At 42.6% G+C, this 23,464-nt stretch overlaps 1 protein-coding gene across 1 annotated transcript in view; it reads left to right on the forward strand.

The window, feature by feature from the left end:
* LOC129083275 (ATP-binding cassette sub-family A member 17-like) overlaps positions 1 to 23,464 on the forward strand; it is a 75,717-nt gene that overhangs the window by 26,972 nt on the left and 25,281 nt on the right. Inside the window, 10 exon segments of the mRNA XM_054589129.1 lie at positions 3,691 to 3,853; positions 5,494 to 5,778; positions 7,856 to 7,878; positions 8,625 to 8,842; positions 13,394 to 13,486; positions 13,489 to 13,551; positions 18,839 to 19,021; positions 19,713 to 19,819; positions 20,633 to 20,740; positions 20,742 to 20,828. Of these exon segments, the coding sequence (XP_054445104.1) occupies positions 3,691 to 3,853; positions 5,494 to 5,778; positions 7,856 to 7,878; positions 8,625 to 8,842; positions 13,394 to 13,486; positions 13,489 to 13,551; positions 18,839 to 19,021; positions 19,713 to 19,819; positions 20,633 to 20,740; positions 20,742 to 20,828 (1,330 nt within the window).

Here is a 23,464-nt window from a genome sequence, read left to right on the forward strand (position 1 = left end):
CCCTTTAACATTTCACATAATAATGGTTTGGTGAGGATGAATTCCTTTTGTTTTTTTCTTGTCTATGAAGCTCTTTATCTGTCCTTTCATTCTAAATAATAGCTTTGCTGGGTTGAGCAATCTTGGCTGTAGGTTCCTGTTTTTCATGACTGAATATTTTTTTCCCATCCCTTCTAGCCTGCAAAGATTCTTTTGAGAAATCAGCTGACACTCTTATGGGAAGTCCCCTGTAGGTAAATAACTGCTTTTCTCTTGCTGTTTTAGATTCTATATTTAACCTTTGGCATTTTTATTGTCACGTGTCTTGGAGTGGGCCTCTTTGCACCCATCTCATTTGGGATTCTCTGTGCTTCCTGAGCTTGCATGTCTATTTCCTTCACCAAATCAGGGAAGTTTTTTTTTCATTATTTTTTCAAAAAGCTTTCCAATGTCTTGTTCTTTTCTCCTTCTGGCACCCCTATGAAGCGAATGTTGAATCTCTTGAAGTTATCCCAGAGGCTGCTTACACTATCTTCATTTCTTTTATTCTTTTTTCTTCTTGTTCTGATTGGTTGTTTTTTGCTTCCTTATGTTCCAAATCATTGACTTGATTTTCGGCTTCATCCACTCTACTGTTATTTCCCTGTAAATTGTTCTTTATTTCAGTTAGGAATCCTTCTTTTCTGACTGGGTCTTTTTTATGCTGTTGAGGTCGTTTTTAGTTCCTTGAGCATCTAGTTTCAAGTTCCTTGAGCATCCTTATAACAAGTGTTTTGAACTCTGCATCTGAAAGACTGTTTATCTTCACTTCATTTAGCTATTTTTCTGGAGTTTTTATCTGTTCTTTCATTTGGGCCATGTTTGTTTGTCTCCTCATTTTGGCAGCCTCCCCATGTTTGTTTCTATGTATTAGGTAGAGCTGTTATGACTCCCTGTCTTGGTAGCATGGTGTAGTATAGTAGGTTTCCTGCAGGGTCCAGAGGCATAGCCTCCCCCATCACCCAAGCTGGTTACTCAAGGTGTGCCCTTTGTGTGGGCTGAGTACACCTCCTCTTGTAGTTGAGCCTGATTGCTCTTGGCAGATCAGTGGAAGAGGTTTACCCAGACTAGTCAGGTGCAAGGACTGGCTGTGACCACTGACCACCAATCTCCATCCTCTGTGGAGGATCAGCTGTGCAGGGGCAGGATGATGGTGTTCTGACATGGTCTGCAGCTGTCCATTGGGTGTGCAGGCTCTGGGATATTCTGGATGGTGTGGGTCAAAATCAGCCCCCAACTGTATTTGTTCCAGAGCCATACTGTCTGGGCTATAAAGCAGTCTGAGATGGCTGCTATTCATGCTGGGCTTGGAGATTCCCAGGCAAGCCAAGCTGTGAATCTAGTCCGGCTGCTGCTAGTGCTGGGCCTAAGCCACTTAGCAAGAAGTACAGAGGCTGGGGGCTCACTGAGACCAGCTGTCCCTTGTGTGATAGACTTAGGAAGTTGTAAAGCATGTGAAAGCTTCATGTGACTAGACACTTATGTGGAAAAAGTCACTGTTTACAGCTTGGGTGGGCCCATAAGTTGAGTGGGACAGAGTCTCAGGGGATCTCCAGGGTGGGGCAAGCCAAGTTGATGAGTCTCAGATATGGCATCTGCCTGCCAGCCCTCTGCCTCTGTGGGGGCAAGGTTCAGAAAAGGGTCAACGGCCTCTGCCTATCTTTCTTTCTGGGAGAAAGCTGTCCCCTAGCTTTTGCCTTGATGCCAGACGCCTCAGTTACTCCCTGTATGCCACCAGTGCCTTTCAAGCTGCTACCCTAGTGCTGGAACTCAGAGGGAGTGAGTCTGTGTAAGTCCAGATGTGGGTTCTTTAAGAGGAACTCCTTGGGACTCCAGAAATTTCTGTTTCTGACTCAATCCCCACTGCTGTTTGCAGCCAGAAGTTATGGGAACTTATATTCCTGGTACTGGAACTCTGGGCTGGGGGGCCTGGTGTGGGGCTGGGACTCATTGCTTTTGAGATTTCCATCCTGAATTTTTATCCACCTCACGTGGATGTGGAACCAGTCCATTTTGTATCTCCGCCTCTCCTACTGGTCTGGATGGATGTGGTTTCTTTAATTCTGTAGTTGTCAGACTTCCATTCATCTTGATTACTGGCAGTTCTGAGTGATGGTTGGTCTATATTTTGGTTGTAATTTTGATGTGGTTGTGCAATGTGGTGACCCATGTTTACCTATGCTGCCATGTCGATCAGAAGTAATTAATTTTAACCAAAATATCAGCCAACATCCTAGTACATTCTACGAGTGTAGTTCTGCTATTAAACCAGCTAGCACACCACTACCTCCAGCTTATAGCCATGTGAGGGCACAATCTTGGAAGTGCAGCCAAGTCACACCTTCAGAGGACTGCACCCCTGGCCAATAGCTTGACTGTACCCTGCTGAGAAACACTGAGAAAGAACCAGCCAACCAAACCACTCCCAAATTCCTCCCATAGAGACTGTATCAGATAATAAATGTTTACTATTGTTTTAAGCTGCTAAATGTTGGAATAATCTGAGTCACAACAGTAGATAACAAATACACCATCTTTGACAGAATTGTACTGAAGAAAAAAATGAGTTAAAATTGGCTGGATTGTTTTGTTATAACAAATTCCTAGAAGAATAACTGGCCCAATGATTACATATAAAAATTTATTTCTTGACTTGTTAACAGTTTGCTACCAACAATGAATACATCTTTTTCTTAATGGGACAGATAGTACATATTTTAGGCTACATAGGCTTAGTGACATAATCAAAGATGTTATATAGGTACTTAGATCTAACGTGTAACCACTTAAAAACATAAAATCCATTCTGAGCTCAGCTCATACAGAGAAAAGGCCTTGGGCCGTATTAGACCCACTGCCAGAGTTTACCAACTCTTAGCCTGAAGTGTCAGCAGTGCTGAGTTTTATAATTTACAGTTCTGCTCATAAAATAGATATTAAGTAATATTTCATTTTTTGTTTTAATTTGCATGTGGTACCTTTTAAGGAAAATAATGAATACATTCAGGCTAATTTTATCTCAGTTCTTTGGAAAAGCCATTGGTCGGTTCATTCAATACCGACCTTAAATGGTGCCTATTTAAGACCTCTTGACCTGTGTTTACTATCTAGCAGTGTATAGTCTAGGCACAGCTCCTTTTCCCCTATAGGGAAAGTGGAGGCTGTCTGGCTCTCTCACCCAGAGTCATGGGTAATTGGAGGGAGCAGCGTCTCACAGCCTTGAAGGAGTCTGATAAAGCAGTGTTCTCACGGCCTTGAGCCCGAGTGCAATAAACTGCCCCGTAGCCTTGAGTAGGCTCACATGCGCAGCTCTTGCTAGGTTACTTCACTTTCTGGCCCGCAGCCTGCTTTGTCTGGGGCTAGTACTTAAGGGGTAGAAGCTTTGGATGAGGGAGGGAGTGGGGGCGCTGACTTGGACATGGGCTTGTGGCCTGTGTGACTCTCCTGAATAAAGGCATGTCAAGCATCCCACGACTCCATGCATCTTCTTCCATACACCTGAGTCCCAAGTGGACCTGCCCAACGTAGGGAGGCTGCAACACATCCCCTCATTATTCCTGTCCTAACTTTTTTTTTCAAACTTTACATGACTTTTATTCTTTAAATTCAAACAAAATAAAATATGTTGTGATTTTGAACATTTTTATTCTTTTTGTTTTTGGTTGGCTTTAGGGTTAATACATTGGTAGATTCCAGTACAGATATCCATGCCATCAAGTTTCCCTCTGTCCATTCTCACCCCCTGGTTAGCAGAGTTCCTGTTAACAGAATTAAACGTCTTCATTCAAGAATCTTCTCAATACAGTCTGGCCTGCCAATCCACCCAAACGCTGGGGTGGGCAAATATTTCAGATGCATGCAAGAAAGCAGGTTTGGTTTACTTCTTGGAATCATGCTATTATTCTGTCAAGAAGTATATATCTACCTTTTAAAAAGGCTTACCAAAAAATGTGCAGGCTGTAGGCATAAAGTCCAGCCATACTAAGTTTCAGCAATACCATGCTCTCTGCTTGGATTCGAAGGCAAAAAGCTGTTTTGGTTTTTGGGTTGTTTTTTTTTTTTGACCAGGATTAACCCAATTGAAGAAAGTATCAGAAAAGGTCACAGTAAAGGCCTTGGCCATTTCTCTCACCAAAAAAAAGAGAAAGAATAAAAACACTAAATCTACTGGCCAAAAAGCATATTTAGTCTCTCTTTAATCTTTCACTGTGAAATGGACCGTGTATTGTACCACCTGGAATTTAAAATCTTTTAAAATATATTCTTATGAAATACAAGGGCACTTGTAACATTCTTTTAATGTTGAAAAAAGAGTATTGTGAATTTTATAAGGTGGTTTTGATTTAGCTCTCTATAAGGTATTGTTGTAAAATAATGAGACTGATTTTTATAGGTTAGTGAAGAGATTAATTTCATTGTTTCATAATCTTGAATCACATAGTAAAGGGGAAGCTGTCATCTATGGAACCCGAGTTGGAAAGAATCTTGGAGGTCATCTAGGGCAGCCCCCTGCACTGCGCAGGAAGCTATTCTCCAACCCCCAGCAAGGTTCTATCCAGCCTCCACTTGGCCAAGCTTTCCATTTGGAGACAGCTGCAGAGTCTTCCCAGGAAGTCTTTCTCAGGGCACAACCTCAGACAAGTCAATAGCAGTGCCTTTTGATGAACACGTAAGACACATGTGTCTTCCATCATGTCAAACATGGGAAAGTTGGGGGTTGTTTGGTAGAAACTTTCAGGGACTTGTTAGTATTTTGGGCCAGGAACTTGAGAAGGTCTGACTCAAACCTGATGACATCAAAGGCTCTTGGGTAGACAATTCATGCACAAGGAACACTGGCACCTGAGGCTTGAAGGACCTCCTTCCTGTCCCAGCCCATACAATGCTACAGAGAAGCTGAATAGAAGCATGTGGTGCTAACCTCCAGGGTCTCCTAGAGACCCCCGGGCCCAACTCTAGATCTTGGGACCTCAGTGTACATGATTATACATTTCCCATCAGTGGCACAGGGACATCTTGTGCATGGGTCTTGCATACTTAGACAAGTATACCTGTTTACTAGAAGTAGAATTTCTGGGTTGAGGACTATGTGAATATTAAATTAAATTTTATTCATTCAGCTAATTTGTTTCCGTGTACCAAATTAAAACCTTAACAGTGGTATTTTCCCCATATCCTCATCAAATTAAAATCTTTGCCAATCTGGTAGGAAAAAAGAAAGAAAAAAAAAAGTAGCATGTTTACATTTGGTATCTGTTTAAGCAACTCTCCAGACTCTTTCCAATCTTTGCCCTTTTTTTGTCATTAAATGTCAATGAAATTATTAGGTCAAGGGATTTTAACTTGACGCCAATTTTGAACAAAATCAAAATGTTAGATAATTATGAGAGAATACAGGTGGACACGAGCCAGGGGCCACTTAACTGCCTGTCAGTTTCTATCTGTTAATGGTGTGCCTCCCTTTTTTTATTGTAGCTCAGTCTTCTCTGCCAAAAGTTTTATGTCATGCTCCTGAAAAGGGTTACATATTCTTGGCACAACTGGATAATGATGCTGTCAGTACAGACCCGGGTGCCTCTGGCGATCCCTGTAGTCAGCATCACATCCCTCCGCTTCAGAACAAGCATGGCAAATGTCCCATTGAAATTAGTTCTAAAAACATTTGGCCAAACTATTGTTCCATTCTTCATTTCTCTGACTTCCAGGATGGGTCCTAAGCTTTCAGAACATTTTATGGATATACTTGTGGCTGAGGAACAGGTTCTTCTGGAAGTTCTGAGTAAATACTGGGCCCAGGAGAATAGGGGATGAAGCAGGCCTATGATTCCTTGTAGTGAAGCCATGATCTTTCAGCCATGTGATACTCCCTGAAATCAGACTGAACAACCAGAAGTCTGAAAAAACATCTTTCAAACCCCAAGTGACAGGATAGGGAGAGTTCCTAGAGACGGGACAAAATTGTGTCTTTCTAGGGACTAAAGCATGTCCAAAAATGAAACTGATAAATTATCTGATATGTTTGAATGTATTGAAAGAATATTTGTACTTCTATGAAGGGAGTTTGTGGGTGACTTGGTGATAGATATTGAGAAAACTAAGCAAATGAGAAAAAGAGGATATTAACTCTGAGGGGGGACAGGGAGCTTATACAAAAAAAAAAAAAAAAGAAACATTGTAATATACTACTTGGCTCAGCTGTGTATAATTTCTACTTACTTAGTCATAAGAATGTCAAAACTGACTCTTAATTTAACCAAATTGGTGATATAACTCTAGAGGGAGGAGGGGGAGGGGAAGGCCTGAGGGGTAGGGATAGTCATAAGAGAACAAAATCCTTGCTTCCATAATAAGCTGTCAATAGATAAATGTGCTGCCCTGACTGGTATGGCTCAGTGGATTGAGCACTGGCTTGCAAACTTAAAGGTCACTGGTTCGATTCCTAGTCGGGGCACAGGCCTAGGTTGTAAGCCAGGTTCCGGGCTGGGGGTGTGCGAGAGGAAACTGACAGATATTTCTCTCACACATCGGTGTTTCTCTTTCTCTCCTTCTCCCTCCCTTCCCCTCCTTCTAAAAATAAATAAGGGTGGGGGAATGGTTGGGGGGGGAAATGGAGACGACTATACTTGAATCACAATAAAAAATAAAAATTAAAAATATATAAAAAATAAATAAATAAATTTTTAAATAAATAAATGTGCTATCTAGCAATCTCGAGAAAACAGCAGCTAAAAATTTGGAAAGTGGTTGCAGCATGGGGATGGTGAGTGGCAGGCCAAGGTACTGTCATTTCTCATTTTAAATCTTGTACAATTATTTGATTTTCAAAATTATAGTCATCTTTAATTTTGATTAAAAATAAAAATTTTATACCCTGGCTGGTGTGTCTCAGTGGGTTGAGTGCCAGACTATGAAGCAAAGGGTTGCTGGTTAGATTCCCAGTCAGGGCACATGCCTAGGTAGCAGGTCAGGTCTCCAGTAGGGGGTGGGGTGTGCAAGAGGCAACTACACATTGATATTCTTCTCCCTCTCCTTCTTCCTCCCTTCCCCTCTCTCTAAAATAAATAAATAAAATCTTTTTTTGAATAAGAAAATTAAGTAATTATGTTTTGTAATAAAGAAATCAAATACAGAACATGATGCAGCAAAATGGTACAAGAAAAAAGGAACATCATACTACATTACTTACATCATAGTGCCCTGCCTCTCCAAGCCTTGGTTTCTTCCATGTAAATGGAGAGAGTAATAAATCACAAGGATTCCCTAAGGGAACATCTATCAATGGCTTTGCTCAGGCAGCACTCAGTCAGTGGTGTGATTATCATTGTTGTCATTGCTGTGATTGAAGGCCCTTCCCAGCACTAAAGATTCCAGAATGCCAGATGAATCAGATATTTTATATGGCCCTGTGTGCTGGAAGTACAGTGATGAACAATGTTATTGCCAGCCATTTAATGAGCTTCTAGCCCAGAGGGAATATGGATCAGTGACAGTAGTTGCAATGTGAATTGACAATAATGATGATGATTGAAGTGCTCTGGGATCGCGTACACATATCTCAGTCACGAAGGGCCTGAGGAGGCTTCAGAGTAAGAGCCTGAAATCTGAATAGAAGTTGACTCATAGAAGGGGAAGGAGATTCCATACCTTGAGAAGAGCATTTGCAGGCATGAGGAACATGAGTCCTTTAGTATGGCTAGAACTTGAAGATGAGAAGCTGAGTTTGGATAGTAATGGGGCACTGTAGGATATGTGAAGGAGTTTGGCTTTATCCCAAGGACAGTGGGACTCGAAGTTGTTCAGTGGGGCACAATGTGATAAAACATGTTCTCTCATGCAGAGACTGAAGGGACTAGACAGAAGGCAAAGATCTCCATTAGGACCGCATAGTCCATGGGGAAGGAGGAGAGTAGGTAGAGCTGAAAGAAATTTAAAAGAGGACTAGATGAGACTTTTGGGGGTTTTTGTTTTTACTGCTCCAGTCAAACCTTACTGAGGTCCCAGGGCCATGGAGTTCAGGGAGGAGGTGACTCTGTGGGCGAAAGGGTTGGCTGGAATTGAGGGCAGGGCCATATCAGGAGGTGCCCACTTCCAGATGTGGGTGAGGGTTGGTGATGAGATAGTCAAAAGGGGAAGGGGTTGGAGGAAGACCAATGGCAAGTCCTTCCTGCCCCACTGGGTGTGAGGCTCTCAGGTAGATGTTCTGCTTTCTTCCAGGTTCCGTGGAGGCATTCCCCCAGAAAAAGGCAGAAGAGGAGCCTGAGAGCAATGCCATGGGGACATGTGTTTATAGTTCATAAAGAACTCCCTAGAACATTGAGGGTACAAGTATTTGATTGTGACTGAATGGTGCAGCTTGATGGATCCTTGGTCATTTGTGCAGAATAGATCACATCCTCCTTTGTTCTGCATAGGTGCGTTGTAAATGTCTCTGAGCCCCTGATTTCCAGGGACAGAGCCTGCTGTCTCCACACTGTGGGATGAAGAGAGTTGCCTGTGCCATATTACTAACACCTCATTTTTAAACTTGATTATTATCATGCTTTTTTCTCTAATGCTTAGGATTGACTTAGTGTCTTTTTCTAATTCTCCCCACCCTTTTCTGAAAGTGGTGTTTTGTACTACGGTGAAGAAACCTTTATACACCAGGAAAACATCCCTGCTGTTGTCTTGGTGCTCATGCTCTGCGGCTTGGCTGTCATCTCCTTTGTCTGCCTGACCAGCTTCTGCTTTGACAACGCGGGTAGTGCGTGTGTGAAGCTCGTCATAGCGCTCACGTGCTTGAGCGCTGGACCCTTTATTCTTGTCTCAGTCACAAGTGGAAAAGGTGAGAACCATCATATTTACACATGACGCAGACCTTTGATTCTTCCTCCAGCAGCCACAGAAGCTGTACTTGCGAAAGCATATGTCTGCCAGAGACCTGGGGGAGGCTGTTCTCAGCAGCGATCGTCTGAAAAGCCCCAAACTGACCATATCCCAAACACGCATCTGCAGGAGAATGGATAATCAGGGCGGTTGTACTCATCCCAGTGATTGTGCTCAGCAACAAAAAGGACATAGCTGCTTACCGCTTGGGCAATGCGGATGCCTCCCGCAATATGGCGCTGAGCAGAAGACGGCACACCCTGTGATCCTGGCGACAGGGTAAGAAAAGCCCTCGGCTCAGAATTGGGGGGAGGGGTTGACTAAAGAGAGACCTTAGGGAGCTTGCTGGTGTTAACCCAAAAATAAAGGGCTGAAATGAGAAGCAACAAACATTTATTTGAGACCAAAGAATAGCTATTCAGGAAGCACCAATTCAGGCAGAAGCCCAAATAGTGTTCCGGTTAGAAGACAAAGGCAATGGGTATTTATGGGAAAGGGAAGAAAACAATTACACCAATAGAAGGGAGGCATTTCTGTTGGTGCAGATAAGCTAATATAGTGATGTTAATTCTAAATAATATTTTTAATTTTCAGCCGGTAATCATCAGCCCCATAGTCATAGTATCTGCTTTCTTGTTATCCTTACAAATAGGTCTTTGGGACATAGTGTTGCTTTAGACCCAGTTTAAAGGTTACTTTGCCCTGTTTTAACATTCCAAAGGCTTGAGACATTAGACATGCAAGGCAGTTCCTCTGGAATGGCAGCTCAACTCCATTTTAAAGGGGCTCCATTTATTGTATATTTACACCGGAGTGATGGAAATGTCCTGTGTCTTGTTCAAGGTGTTGGTTCCATAGGTATAAATATTTGTCAAAATTCATCCAATTGCCAACTCATAATCATGCATTTCACTGAAATAAATTATCCCTCAGTTTCAAAAAAGGTAATAAGTAAATAAATAAGCTAAGTTCGGGAGAACACTGCTTAGTGAGTGTGTAATTAGATAAAAGAAACTGAAGAGGGAGCCATCATTCACATCACACACCTGAAAGCGAACATTTTCTTGTTTGTGCCGCCCTCTCTCCCTGGCTCAGGGTTGGATAAACAGGGTTGAATAAACCTCTGTAATGCTCTTCTTTATTTACTTTTATGCTAACCAGCTCCTTTAAATTGACTTTTGGGTTTGTTGTTTTGGGGTTGTTTCTTTTTTTTACTTAAAATATGTTAACAGCTCCCCCTGCTTTTCTCTTGGGAGTCCTTCTGTCTCTTATAGAGCTTTACATATATGTATTCTTATCTATTTTGAATTTATTTTAGTAGTCCAATTCCCAGAGTTTTGTGGTGCCCTTTCTAGCACTCATGCATACACCTATGGAATTTCAGAGTGGAATGATTTTCATCTGAGAGGATCAGAAAGGTGACAGCATTTTGACTTTGTCATTGAAATAGAACAAATAAATATTTCCTCTGCAGGCAGAGGAAAGGGAATTAACACAGGCATGTCCTAGGGGAACCCTAACCAGCAGTTCTCAACTATAGTTTGCATCCAAGATTCACTGATCTGCACTAAAAGGCATATCCCTGGTGATTCTGATACAGGAGGTCCTAGGAAGCACTGGGAAATGTGGCCCTGATCTCTGGAGAGAACCCGAGGATTTCTCCCTTTCTCCTCTCCCGTTGTCCAACCTCGCACCTAAAGGACAAGCACAGAAAGTCCAAGGACCTTTAGGGGCCTTTATGGGGGCCGAGCTTTATGAGAAAATTACCGAGGTAGTGGGTGCTTAACTCTGGATATTCTTTAGATCCCTTGGCCTTTCTGGGATCTGTTTCTTCTTAGAGGACGTCATGCTATTTCTCGTCTTCCTTCCTATGCAGCAGTAACGAGGACCACGGCTCTTCTTCTGCTGAGCAGGAGGCACTTTCCAACTTAAAAACTAGGTGGAAATTGGGTGAGTCTTAGAGGAGGGAGGCTGGAAAAGGCAAGAAGCTCCACTTCTGGCCTAGGGAAAAGGATGGCGATGCCTTTGTAGGCTCCATCCCTACTTCCTGAGAAGGGAAACTGCTAGACGCTGAAGCTTGGCCCCTGTGCACATGCCCCACAGACCTCACCAGCATGCTCTGACCGTGTCAGTAGACAAAGAATCAAGACATGAAAGCTAAATCTGAGCTCTCTTTTTCCTGACACCCTACTAAAATGATAGAAAAAGAAATAAAAAATGTATGAATTTGCAATAAAGAAGCATCTAAAGTGTAATTAGAGGCGGGAATGGCTGAGCAAGGACTTAATTTAGCAACACAGAATCCCGAAGAGGCTTGGGACCTCAGAGAAAGGAAGTGAAGGCAGGGCTGAAAACAGCCTGCCATCTCCGCTGTCCCTGCTCCCACTCCCCCACCTCGAAGCATAGAACATAAAACAGTTACAACTGCAGTCAGAGATCCCTCCTCCTGATGCACTGAACCTGTTCCCAAAAGACAGCTACACATTCTGATTGGTCTCCTGCCCAATGGCCTGAAAATGTAGCCCCGCATCCCCCCTCCCCCGCCCGCCATACAAAAAGCTAGCAATTAGCTTCCTGCTGCCTCATTTGTTTCTGTGAATAGACAGTCAAGAGTCTCCAAACATTTGAGGATAGTAGCCACAGAAAAGACAGAGACAAAACAAAGCAACCAAAATAAACCAGAGTGGTAGGAAAATGCAGGAAACAAAACAAAGATTTTTAGATATTAACAACAATATTCTATGAAGAAAAACTTTAAGAACAGGAAAGAGATGATTGCCAAAATAAAATTTAGCAGAAGGGATGGAAAATAAAGTCAATTCCCAGAAAGTGGAGCGCAAAGATGGAAGAAATAGAGAAGGTAAGAAAAAAGGCATGTGGCATGAGAATAAGTTCAGGAGATACTACTATATTCAACTGATAAACATTTCAGGAGGAGAAAACAGAGGAAATGGAATTGGAGAAATTACCAAAGAAATAAAACAAGAAGATTTTCCACAGTTGAGAAAAACAAACCTCAAGGTTGAAGGGATCCATCAAATGTCCAACACGGAATGCAAAAAGACGTATACTGGTAAAACCAGACACTTCCTCGAAGACAAGTTCTATACTTAATTTAATTGTTAATCATGTTCAAGGGCAGAATAAAGACAGGCAAAGAGAAATTTTACCCACCACATCACAGTTTTGTAAAGTTAATCATCAAAGTGCAGGAGTAAAGCAAGAAAGAAGACACATCCATCAGAAAAGGGGATCCAACCCAGGAGTGTGGCAAAGAAAAGTCATCTTCAGTTGGATGGCTAAATATTGATGGTCTGTGACCTCTTTTCAGTCTTTAAGCAACTTTGGATTAGGATCCAGTGAGAAAGAAAAAAGGGAAATAAACAGGAGCTGTGAATATCTATTCATTCAATTAGATACATTGTTTGGAACACATTCTCTGATTCTGCTCAGGGTGAGCTGGCAGGGAAGGCGTTGTCTGCTCTCAGATTTCAGCCACTTTTCTCAGGGGCTTAGGGGACCCTGAGCAGGGGCTGGTCCGGAGGATCCCATGGCTGACTGTTAGTTCCTACACTGGATTCTTGAGCCTTGTTTAGCAGTTAAGTCTTTCTCTCTTTCCCACATAGGAGCTGCCAAAGCTGATATTCCAATAGTCTTCTCCACTCCCCTCTGCCTCAAACTCCAGGGTAGATTTCCAAATTTAGAATTCTAAAGAGAGAAAATTAGGAGGGCATAAGCCACTGTGCCTTTTCCCCTGTGTCATATCTGGCACCCTTGCAGCTTTCCTACTAAGGTACTACCTCCTCGGATGCACTTCAGTGTCTGGTCACCAGAGCCAAACCCTCAGGTCTTAGGGCCAGCATCTCAGGGAGGGTGTGGCATGTCACGACTTGAGTTCTATCCCAAATTGTGCTTCATATCCCATGGGTGGACCCTGGTTCTGCTGCAGTTTCTGAGTCTTGGCCCCAGAAATGTTAGCTGGGATACCTCATATCCAAGTTCAACTCATCAATAATACTGCCTAAATAATGGCTTCCATGACAGGAATTTCACAGATTGGTACCCAAATGTTGTTCTGCTCTAAACCCAAGTCCAGAGAATAAGTTCATTTTTTATAATTGGGTCAGTCTCTCCCCTTGGGTTCTGTTAAGTCCTATGTCCATGGGCTCTCTCCCTGGAACTACCTACTGGCTTAGAGTTGGTTGTGTGAATTGTCATGAAGTCTGAAATTAGAGCTCCAATCCCATCCTTCTGTTTCTCCTTTTTGTCAGTGAAGCTATGAAGGATCACACTTAGCAGCACATTTATTAGGGAGTCAGAGGAAACTAGGTATCTGGTCTGAGGCCTGGGAATATGACAATACAGTGATAGATATAGTGAAAGACATAGATAATAGTAGATCCTTTATGTATAAGGGGAAAAAAACAGATACAGTGGGTTTAGAGAGGTACTAAGGGATGTGCCTTTTTCTTTCTGTAAGTAGAGTTAGTATTTTTTATTTCGCTCATAGAGCTAGGCTACACAACAGTCTCAGAGTCCTTGGGTCACACATTCCTACTGCTGCCAGGCCACTGCCTGGGGATGGCTTTCTCCAACTTATATTACAATTTAAACTACAAAAGTTTTGCATTGCCAAGAACCCAAACCAGACTGAGTATGATCAAGTTTGTGAGTATTGCAAATAGAATTTGTTAACTGCATTTTTATGAAGATATAATATACGTAAAATTTACGCTTTTAAAGTATAAAATTCAAAGCCTTGGCCAGATAGCTCAGTTGGTTAGAATGTTGTCAATATTCTAAAGTTGTGGGTTCAGTCTCTGGTCAGGGCACATACAAGAAGCAACCAAAGACTGCAGAGGAACAACAAATTGATGTTTCTCTCTCCCTTCCCTTCCTCCCTTCCTCTCCCTCTTTCTAAAATCAATAAATAAGCCCTGCCTGGGTGGTTCAGTTGGTTGGAGCATCATCCCATACACCAAAAAGTTCAAGGTTCAATCCCCAGTCAGAGCACATATCTAAGTTGTGAGTTCAATCTGGTCGGGGCACATATGGGAGACAGCCAATCCATATTTCTCTCTCATATCAATGTTTGTTTCTCTCTCTCTGTCTCTCTTCTCAATCTTATTTATTTTAAATCAATAAAAATATAGCCTTGGGTGAGGATTAAATAAATAAATAAAATAAAAATTTTAAGTGTACAATTCAGTGGTATATTTATAAGTTTGTACATCCATTACCCCTAACTAATTCCACACAGTTTTAAAAAATTTATCATTGTTTAATTTTTCTCCTTTTTTCTTTTTTAAATTTATAAATAATTTTTATTCTATTACAGTTGTCTCAATTTTTACCCCTTTACCTCCCTCCACCCATCCCACCCCACCCCCGACTCCCACAGTCAGTTCCCCCTCTGTTGTCCATGTCCATGGGTCATTCATACATGTTCTTTGTCTAGTCCCTTCCCCTTCTTTCCACCATTGTCTTCTTTCCCCATCCCCTCTGGTCACTTTCAGTCTGCTCCATGTTTCTGGCAGCACATTTTTATTGCCCCCAAAAGAAGCACTCTATCCTAAAAGCAACCCCTCATTCCCTTCTCCTACCTATCCCTGGCAACCAATAATCAATGTTTAGTTTCTATAGATTGGCCTGTTCTGGACATTTCACATAAATGGAATCATACAATATGTGGTCCTTTATGTCTGGCTTCTTTCGTGCAGAATAATATTTTCAAGGTTCATCCATGTTGCTGGGTAATATCGTAATTCTGTGTTTAGCTTTTTGAAAAACCACCAGACTGTTTTTCACAGTAACTATACCATTTTACATTCCACCAGCAATATATGAGGGTTCCCAATTTGTCCACATCTTCTTCAACATCTTTTTAAATTATTTTTTAAATTGTGGTAAAATACACATATATAAAGTTTTCCATTTTAACCATTTTAAGTGTACAGTTTAGTAGTATTAAGTACAGCTACCACCACCATCCATCTCCAGAAATTTTCTGATCTTGCAAAACTGAAACCTTGTATCCATGAAATACTAACTCCTCATTTCTCTAGCCCCTGGCCACTGCCGTTCCGCCCGTTCCGCTTCCTATCTCTATGAATTTGACTGCTCCAGCTACTTTATATGAAATGTTTTCATTCCTTCCTCATTTCCTGTTGTGTATATCCTAAAGCTATTTTCTTTGTGGTTATCATGGGGATTACACAGGATCTGGCACATATATTGTGTCCCCCCCTTTTTTTTAATAAAATCTTTTATTACAAAATCATAAGCATGTAATTCTGTAACATAATGATATCACACTCAAGCACACCATATGACATTTTAGGTGAAATGCTCAAATTAAAACTATAAATTATTACACCCATATTATTAACCTACCAGCCACACCCAAGCAGGCCTTATTCTGCCTGACCCTGTATATAATTAACAACTCCAAGTTATACAATTCTAATTTGAATTTATATCCGCTTAACTTCAATAACATACAAACACTGCTCCTATACAGCCCCATCCCCACTCCCTTTCAATTATTGATGTCATAATACATCTTTTTGTATTGCGTGTCCAGAAACATAGATGAATAATGTTTTTCACGTTAGTTTCTTAAATCATGTAGGAAACAAAAAGTGGCATTTTAAACCAAAGTGAAAATGATATTACTTGTATAATTGTCTGTGTACTTACCTTTGCCAGAGATCTTTACTCTTTTGATATGTATGTCCTGATATGATCAATGTTCATTATATATTATTAGATTAAAAAAAGCAAATTGGTAAAGACAATGCATAGTATCATTCCATCTATATTTTTTAAAATTTTATCTAGAAAGTATGGAAGGGCTATACACTAAACGGTACCAATAGTTTTGGGGAATGAAGAAGTACCTTTACTTTCTACCTCATACATGTCTCCTTTTTCTCAGTAAGTATGTATTTATTACATAATTTTTAAATATATGTATTTGGCTACTTCTGGTCAAGATGGTGGCATAGGCCGACATGGCCCGCCTCTTCACACAACCCCATCAAAATTACAACTAAAATATAGAACAACCACCACTCAGAACCATCAGAAATCAAGTTGAATGGAAGTCTGACAACTATGGAATTAAAGAAGCCACATCCATCCAGACTGGTAGCAGGGGCACAGATGCAGAACAGGCTGGTCTCTCACCCACATGTGGTGGATAAAAATTTGGGAGGGATATCTAGGGAGCAAGGAGTTCCAGCCCCACACCAGGACCCCAGACCAGGGTTCCAGTGACAGGAAGATTAAGTCCCCACAACTTCTGGCTGTAAAAACCAGCAAGAATTGAGTTGGTGGAAGAAAATTCTGGAGCCCCAAGCAGTTCCTCTTAAAGAACCCACACACAAGCTCACCTGTTCAGACTCACTCCTTCTGAGCTCCAGCTCCAGCAGCAGCACCAGAGTAGCAGCTTGAAAGGCACCAGGGGCATAGGGGTAGAAACTGAAGTGTCTGGCATCGAGGTGAGCAGGGGTCGTTGTTCCTTTTCTGAACCCTCCCCACAAAGAGCCAGTAGGCTGGTGCCATATCTGAGACTCTGTCAACTGGTCTAACACTATTTGACCCTCCTTTGAGATCCCCAGAGACTCTGACCCACCCAACCTAGGGTCCCACCCAAGCTGCTTTTCCATACGAATTGCTGGTTTTGGGTCCTGCTTTGCAACTTCCTAAATCCTCTCAAAAAAGCAACAGCTGACCTCAATTACCCCAGGTCCAGCACTAGCAGCAGACAGCCTACATTCACAGTTTGGCTTTGCCTGGGAATCTGCAAGCCCAGCCCAAGTAGCATCCATCTCAGATTGCTTTATAGGTCCGGCAGGGTGGCATCAGGCAAAATACAGGTGGAGGCTAACCTGGCCTACACCACCCAGGAAACACCAGGGCCAGCGCACCCAGTGGACAGCTACAGACCATGCCGGAGCACCACCACACTTCCCCTGCACAGCTGATCCTCCACAGAGGGCGGAGGTTGGCGATAAGTGGTCATAGGCAATCCTTGCAGCTGATTGGGCTGGGTAATTCCCTCCCATTGATCTGCCAATAGCAACCAAGGCTCAACTATAAGAGGAGGGTATACTCAGCTCACACAAAGCGCACACCTCAAGTACCCAGCTTGGGCAATAGGGGAGGCTGTGCTTCTGGACCCTGCAGTACACCTACTATATTAGGCCACATTGCTAAGACATGGAGTCAAAGTAGCTCTACCTAATACATAGAAACAAACACAGGGAGGCTGCCAAAATGAGGAGACAAACAAACATGACCCAAATGAAAAAACAGATCAAAACTCCAGAAAAAGAACTAAATGAAAGAGAGATAAGCAATCTATCAGATGCGGAGTTCAAAACACTGGTTATAAGGATGCCCAAGGAACTTAAAGAGGACCTCAACAGCATAAAAAAGATCCAGTCAGAAATAAAGGATACACTAATTGAAATAAAGAACAATTTACAGGGAAACAACAGTAGAATGGATGAAGCCAAGAATCAAATAAGTGATTTGGAACGTTGTCAGATAGGAGGGGGTAAGGAGGCAAAAAACAACGAATCAGAACAACAAGAAAAAATAAAAGAATAAAAAAATGAGGGTAGTATAAGCAGCCTCTAAGGCAACTTCAACAGGTCCAACATTCGCCTCATAAGGGTGCCAGAAGGAGATGAGAAACAGCAAGAAATGGGAAATCTATTTGAAAAAAATAATGAAAATTCCATGATTTGATTAAGGAAATAGACATTCAAGTCCAGGAAGCACAGAGAGATCCAAACAAGGTGAGTGCAAAGAGGCCCATTCCAATACACATCATAATTTAAATGCCAAAGGTTAAAAATAAAGAGAGAATCTTAAAAATAGAAAGAAAGAAGCAGTTAGTTATCTACAGGGGAATTCCCGTAAGACTATCAGCTGATTTCTCAAAAGAAACTTTGCAGGCTAGAAGAGATTGGCAAGAAATATTCAAAATCATGAAAAGCAGGGACCTACAGCCAAGAATGCTCTACCCAGCAAAGCTGTCATTTAGAATGAAAGGGCATAAAAAGAGCTTCCCAGAGAAGAAAAAACTAAAGGAGTTCATAGTCACCGAACCATTATCATATGAAATGTTCAAGGGACTTATTTAAGAAAAAGAAGATCAAAACTGTGAACAATAAAATGGCAATAAACATACATCCATCAACAATTGAATCTAAAAAACTTACTAAGCAAACAAGAACAAAGACAGATTCATGGATATGGAGAGTGTTTTGATGGTTGCCAGATGGAAGGGGGGTGTGGGGGAATGGGTGAAGAGGTGAGGGGATTAAGAAGTACAAATCAGTAGTCACAGAATGGCAATGGGGATGTAAAGTGCAGTGTAGGACATGGAGCAGCCAAAGGAATTATATGCGTGACCCAAGGACATGAACAGTGGTGGGGGGACTGCCTGAGGGAGAGGGGGGTGCTGGGTGGAGGAGGGCAATGGGGGGAAAATCAGGGACACTGTAATAGCATAATCGATAAAATATAATTTAAAAATAAAATAAAATATGTGTATTTAAAATTTAAAAATTAAAGCCTGTCTGATTAAAAAGAGGGGGCTAGAAGCTCCTGAGTGTTTTTACATGAGTGGCCAGTTGAAGTTTCAGGGTGATTAATGACTGATAGAAGAACCCAACATGTAAATTTTTTCATTTTAAATAACTGTCATGCGCAGGGAGAAGTCTTTTACTTTACTGCACTATTTTTATAGAACATTGGTTACAGCAAGGAAAAAAATATTCATATTTATCATCTGCTGAGATGATGTAATAGCATTGATGACAAGTATGCTTCTTTTAAATGATATATTTTATACTAAAAATTTACCTACTACATATAAAAGGTGTGGGAAAGCTTGGAAAAATCACCTCAAATTTGAGAAGATCTGTTTCTATTATTTTAGCAAAGGGGTATACGATTCAAAAGGACACGTATGCCTGGGGGTCTCTAGGAACGGGGAAGCGTCTGACAGCACTTGCCATCTCAGGACCTGTGTGCCTCCTCCTGCTCTTCCTCACTGATACCCGTGTCTTGTGGCAACTGAAAGTCAGGTTTTCCAGCTTCTACGGGAAACAAAAATTAGTGAGTGTGTCAGAGTATAACTCACTAAAGACACATCACGGGGTTTGCTGCATAGCATCCTTCCTGTGGTCTGTAATACCCTAGATTCTTAGCATCCAAGGGAGCCTGGAGACCATCTAGTCCACCTTTAAGGCAGTGAAGTGACAGCCTATATGTCCTGGACCCCTGGTGACCTGGCAGAAGAGGGAGAAAGAAGGTTGGCTTAGCCCCTTTGACCTTGACCAGTTGAATCGAAAAAAGACCCTGAGATTCCTAAAATCAGTCACCTTTCTAAAACCTCTTCCCCAGAGAGGAAAAAGGTCTGTTCTGTCAGCTTTTGGTCTGCATATCTTCCAGAGGCAAAGGCCCCCCAGGGAAACTCTGTAGAAAATGAGATTTGTTATACCTTGACCTTCCCGGGCTCTGAATCTTATAATTTTCCTCAAAACCAATGACACATTAAGTTTCCATGTCCAGCATGTCGTGGTCATGTCAATCTGTGTTCAGTCTTGAACACTTGTAGTCGCCCTCGGGAAGGGGTGGCGGTGTGTGTGGGTGTGGGCGCGTGCGCAAAAACTGCGGTCAGTGGGCACATATTCAGGGCCTTCCTAGGGAAGACCCAGTGCCTGTGGTTCCCTTGATCTCTACCTTCTAACTTCGCAAAAGCAGTTACACCCTCCATTTTTGTCTCAGGAAAACAGTGTCACAAAGAATAGTGTTAGTGCCTGGAGCCCAAGATGTGGAAGAGGACGCAAAAAAGAGCGAGACTAATTTGGAAAAGTGATGTGAGGAAAACCCACTGGTTCTTAAAGAAGTGTCGAAGGTAAAGTCAGATGTAGCTTAAAAAAGCAAAGAGCATTACTCTTATGGGCCTTTTGAATAAGGAAGTAGTCTCGGGGGGCTTCAGGCCTGCCAGCTGGGAATGCTGTCAAGGGACTCCAGCAAATTTTAGTGGAGACAGACTTAGAGGGAAGGAGGTTCCTCTGTGAATGAATCACATCTGAGTTCATTTGTGCATCCAAAGACTAAGGTTAGCACCTCAGCCCTCGTTTCTCTTTTGGGGCCCCCTGTAAGACAGGAGGCCCCGGGATGAGAGAAGTACCAGAGCCGGGAACCCCAAAAAGCAAGGAAGCCTCAAAGGTTGGACACGACTGCATGAATTGCTCCTGGATCTAGAAGACAGTTTGTGGAGCAGTGGAGGTCAGGGAGAGGCTCTGAAAGCTCCAGGCAAGCCTGGTTGGCCTCCCTGAGAGCCCCAACCGGAATCTTATTGACAGACCTTCAAATATCCAGGAACTTTGTGACATTTTCCCAAAGTTCGTTCGTCCTATTTTTTTGTTTCTCTATAGTTAATTGCAGTTAACATTACAGTTTTGTTTGCTTCAAGGACAGAAGAGGCTTATCTTAGAGAATTAGGTTCTCAGTTTGCAGGGACAGAGGGGGAGAGAAAACCTCATTAACTGTGCTGGGGGCAGTAACTGGGGGAGCAGTCAGGTCCAGGCTTCCATATATCCAAGCCCCTGGGCCCCAAGAACAGCTTGGACCTGTCCCAGAACTGTGTGCGACGAACACAGGTGGCTTTAGACTCCTGAGCTTGGAATTCCTCACTGTGCATCTTCTGTCTTGGGCATCTCAGGTCTACGACAAGAAGGTGTCCCCACTGGCTGTGAATAAGATCTCCTTCACTGTCCAGGCAGAGGAATGCTTTGGCCTTCTTGGCTTCAATGGAGCTGGGAAAAAGTCCCATTTTTAAATTACTGACTAGGGAACAGCCTGTCACCTCTGGGGATGCCTTTGTCAAGGGCCTCAGCATTAGCTCTGACTTGGGCAAGGTAGGTCGTGACCTGGGACAAGGGAGGCACCACCCTGGGGATGGGGTAGTTGTGGGGTAGATGGGGTGGGAAGAGGGGTGCACTAAAATACAGAGGGCTGGGGAAAGGCAACTGGAATGGTCTTAATCTTTGAAAATTCCATGTATCAGGTTTATCAGTGACTTCTATCCTAAACCTCATCTCTGAGTTCAGATCACAAATTTGAGCTGCTTATTTAACATCACCTCTTGAATGTCCCACAGGCACCCAAAACTCAGTGGACCCCCAAAGCCATTGGCTGTCCACACACACACACCCAACCTCCTCCCCCACTTCCCCCTGTGCTTCCTGGGGGAGTGAGTAGCACACATCCATGGCTACCCAGGGTGTCGAGTGGGCAGCCACAGTCTGGATGCTTCCTTCCTGTGGCCTAGAGTCTGCTCTCCTAAGCCCTTTCTCAGTGCACTCATCCTGGCTGAAGCTACTCCTGATTTACACTTCTACTTTTCTTGCTTCTCTGCATCATTTCATAATGCTGACTTTTCCCTCTGTCATACTCCAGCCTTCCTTGGTTTATTCTATGGCTTCCCCCCTCCTCTGCCTCTTCCCTGTCACTAACACTTCTTTTCAGGCTCCCATAGTAGTTCTTCATCTAGCTCACTAGATTCTAGTGTTCCTCAGAGCTGAAACATCAGCCCCCTGTCCTTCTCATTCTACGCACACTGTCCCTACATGATCTCATTCAGTACCCTGACTCCCATTATCTTCTGTTTGCTGGTGTCTCCCAAGTGACCACATCCCCAGCCGAGCCCCAGTCCTGTGCTTTAGACCAGCATAGACATGCTTTTTAGGCAGCCTCACTCAGACATCATCCATTGTGAATTTGAACTTACTATGCACGCCTCATACCTGACCCTCTTCTTGGGGTATCTGCTTAAAATATTGGCACTAATTCAATGAAACCATTTGTGAGTGCCTAATATTCCAAAAATTGTGCTAGGCCCAGTGATTCTCACTGGCAAGGAGCTCATTATCATGTGAACATGCCATTGCCAAGCCGTGAAGAAAGTGTAAAAACAGAAGGTGGTGGTCAGTTGGCAATGTATTCAATGAAAGGCATATGGAGGAACCAAACCACAGAGGTATAATCAAAAGTACACTGTTCACATCACAGACTATAATATAGCCATGAAGTTTATCAAACCAGCTTCAAAGTCCATGACCAAAATAATGTTTAGAGGAAAAACAGAACTTACACAGGCTAGATCCAGAATCAATGACTACTTTCTATTACCTTTAGGTACCCATTGCTTGGTTGAACAATTATAACCAATATAAGCCTCTCATGGTTATGAAACATTTACTATTTTAACTTTTTTTGTTATCTTAAAAATTAATGACAAGGCTTCTGGTAATGGCAAATTGGGTAACTCTGACCCCCTTCTTGGTGATAATAATTAGAAAAACAGGACCAAATTCTGAAAGCATGTGTTTAAAGGCTTCCGAAAGCTAACAAGATAGTGAAGACTCATGAGGCAGGAGGTAGGAGGTGACGGAGGCCCACAGAGTGGCCAATTCAAGGCTGGGTGGCTGAGAGCTGAATGTTGCTCTTGATGCTGAAATGATAGGCATTGGAATTCAGGGTGAACCCCCTGGTGTGGGGTGATGTCTGTTGAATGCATCTTTTCTTTGAGTTGGGACCCTGAAGGGCTGCACCCCAGGAGCAAGGATGAACTATACTTAGACAAGTTTTTACAAGGGGTACAAAAGAGCTTGGACTCAAATCAGCCCTCCCCAATGTGACCTAAATAGCCAGTGCTTTTAGACACCTGGCAGGAACAAATGTAAATCTTCTCTGATGGAAGATGATGTCATCCTAGGCCTCAGATGACATCTACACACAATTCTTCAAATGTAATGTTTGGTATACAATAAAAAATAACACGTGGTCCCAGCTGATGTGGCTCAGTGGATTGATTTCCGGCCTGCAAACCAAAAGATCCCCAGTTCAGTCAGGGCACATGCCTGGGTTGTGAGCCAGGTCCCCAGGTGGGGGCATGTGAGAGGCAACTGATCAATGTATGTCTCGCACGCTAGTGTTTCTTTCACTCTCTTCCTCCCTCCCTTCCCCTCTCTCTAAAAGTAAATAAATAAAATCTTTAAAAAATATAGCAGGTACATGAACATAAAAACACTCCCACTCCCCAAAATAACTTAAAATGAAGCATGAAGAGTCAAAAGGGTAGAAAAAATACAAAAGAAGGTAAAAGAGATTGTGGTATATCTTCAAAACAGCCCCTAGGAATACCCCTTCCTGGTATTCACAACCTTGAGTAGTCCCCTCCCAAATTATACCAGAGTTGGCCTGTGTGACCAACAGAATACTGCAGAAGAAATGGTATGTGGCTTCTGAGATTGGGTTATAAAATACACGTAGCTTCTGTTTTGGGTATATGCTCTGCTTCATAGCACTCACTCTGGGGGAAGCTAACTGCCATGTCAGGGAGACACTCAGGTGGCCCTGTGGAGCAGCCCAGGTGATGAGGAGCAGTCAGCGAGTAACTAAGATCTGCCAACAACCATGTGAGTAAGCATGGAAGGAGACCCTCCAGCCTTCAAATAACTTCAGGCCTGGCTGAGAGGTTAAGAGCAACCTC

Source organism: Pteronotus mesoamericanus, unplaced genomic scaffold (genome assembly GCF_021234165.1).
Source record: "Pteronotus mesoamericanus isolate MK-2021 breed Mesoamerican mustached bat unplaced genomic scaffold, CSHL_Meso_final scaffold_167, whole genome shotgun sequence".
NCBI lineage: Eukaryota > Metazoa > Chordata > Mammalia > Chiroptera > Mormoopidae > Pteronotus > Pteronotus mesoamericanus.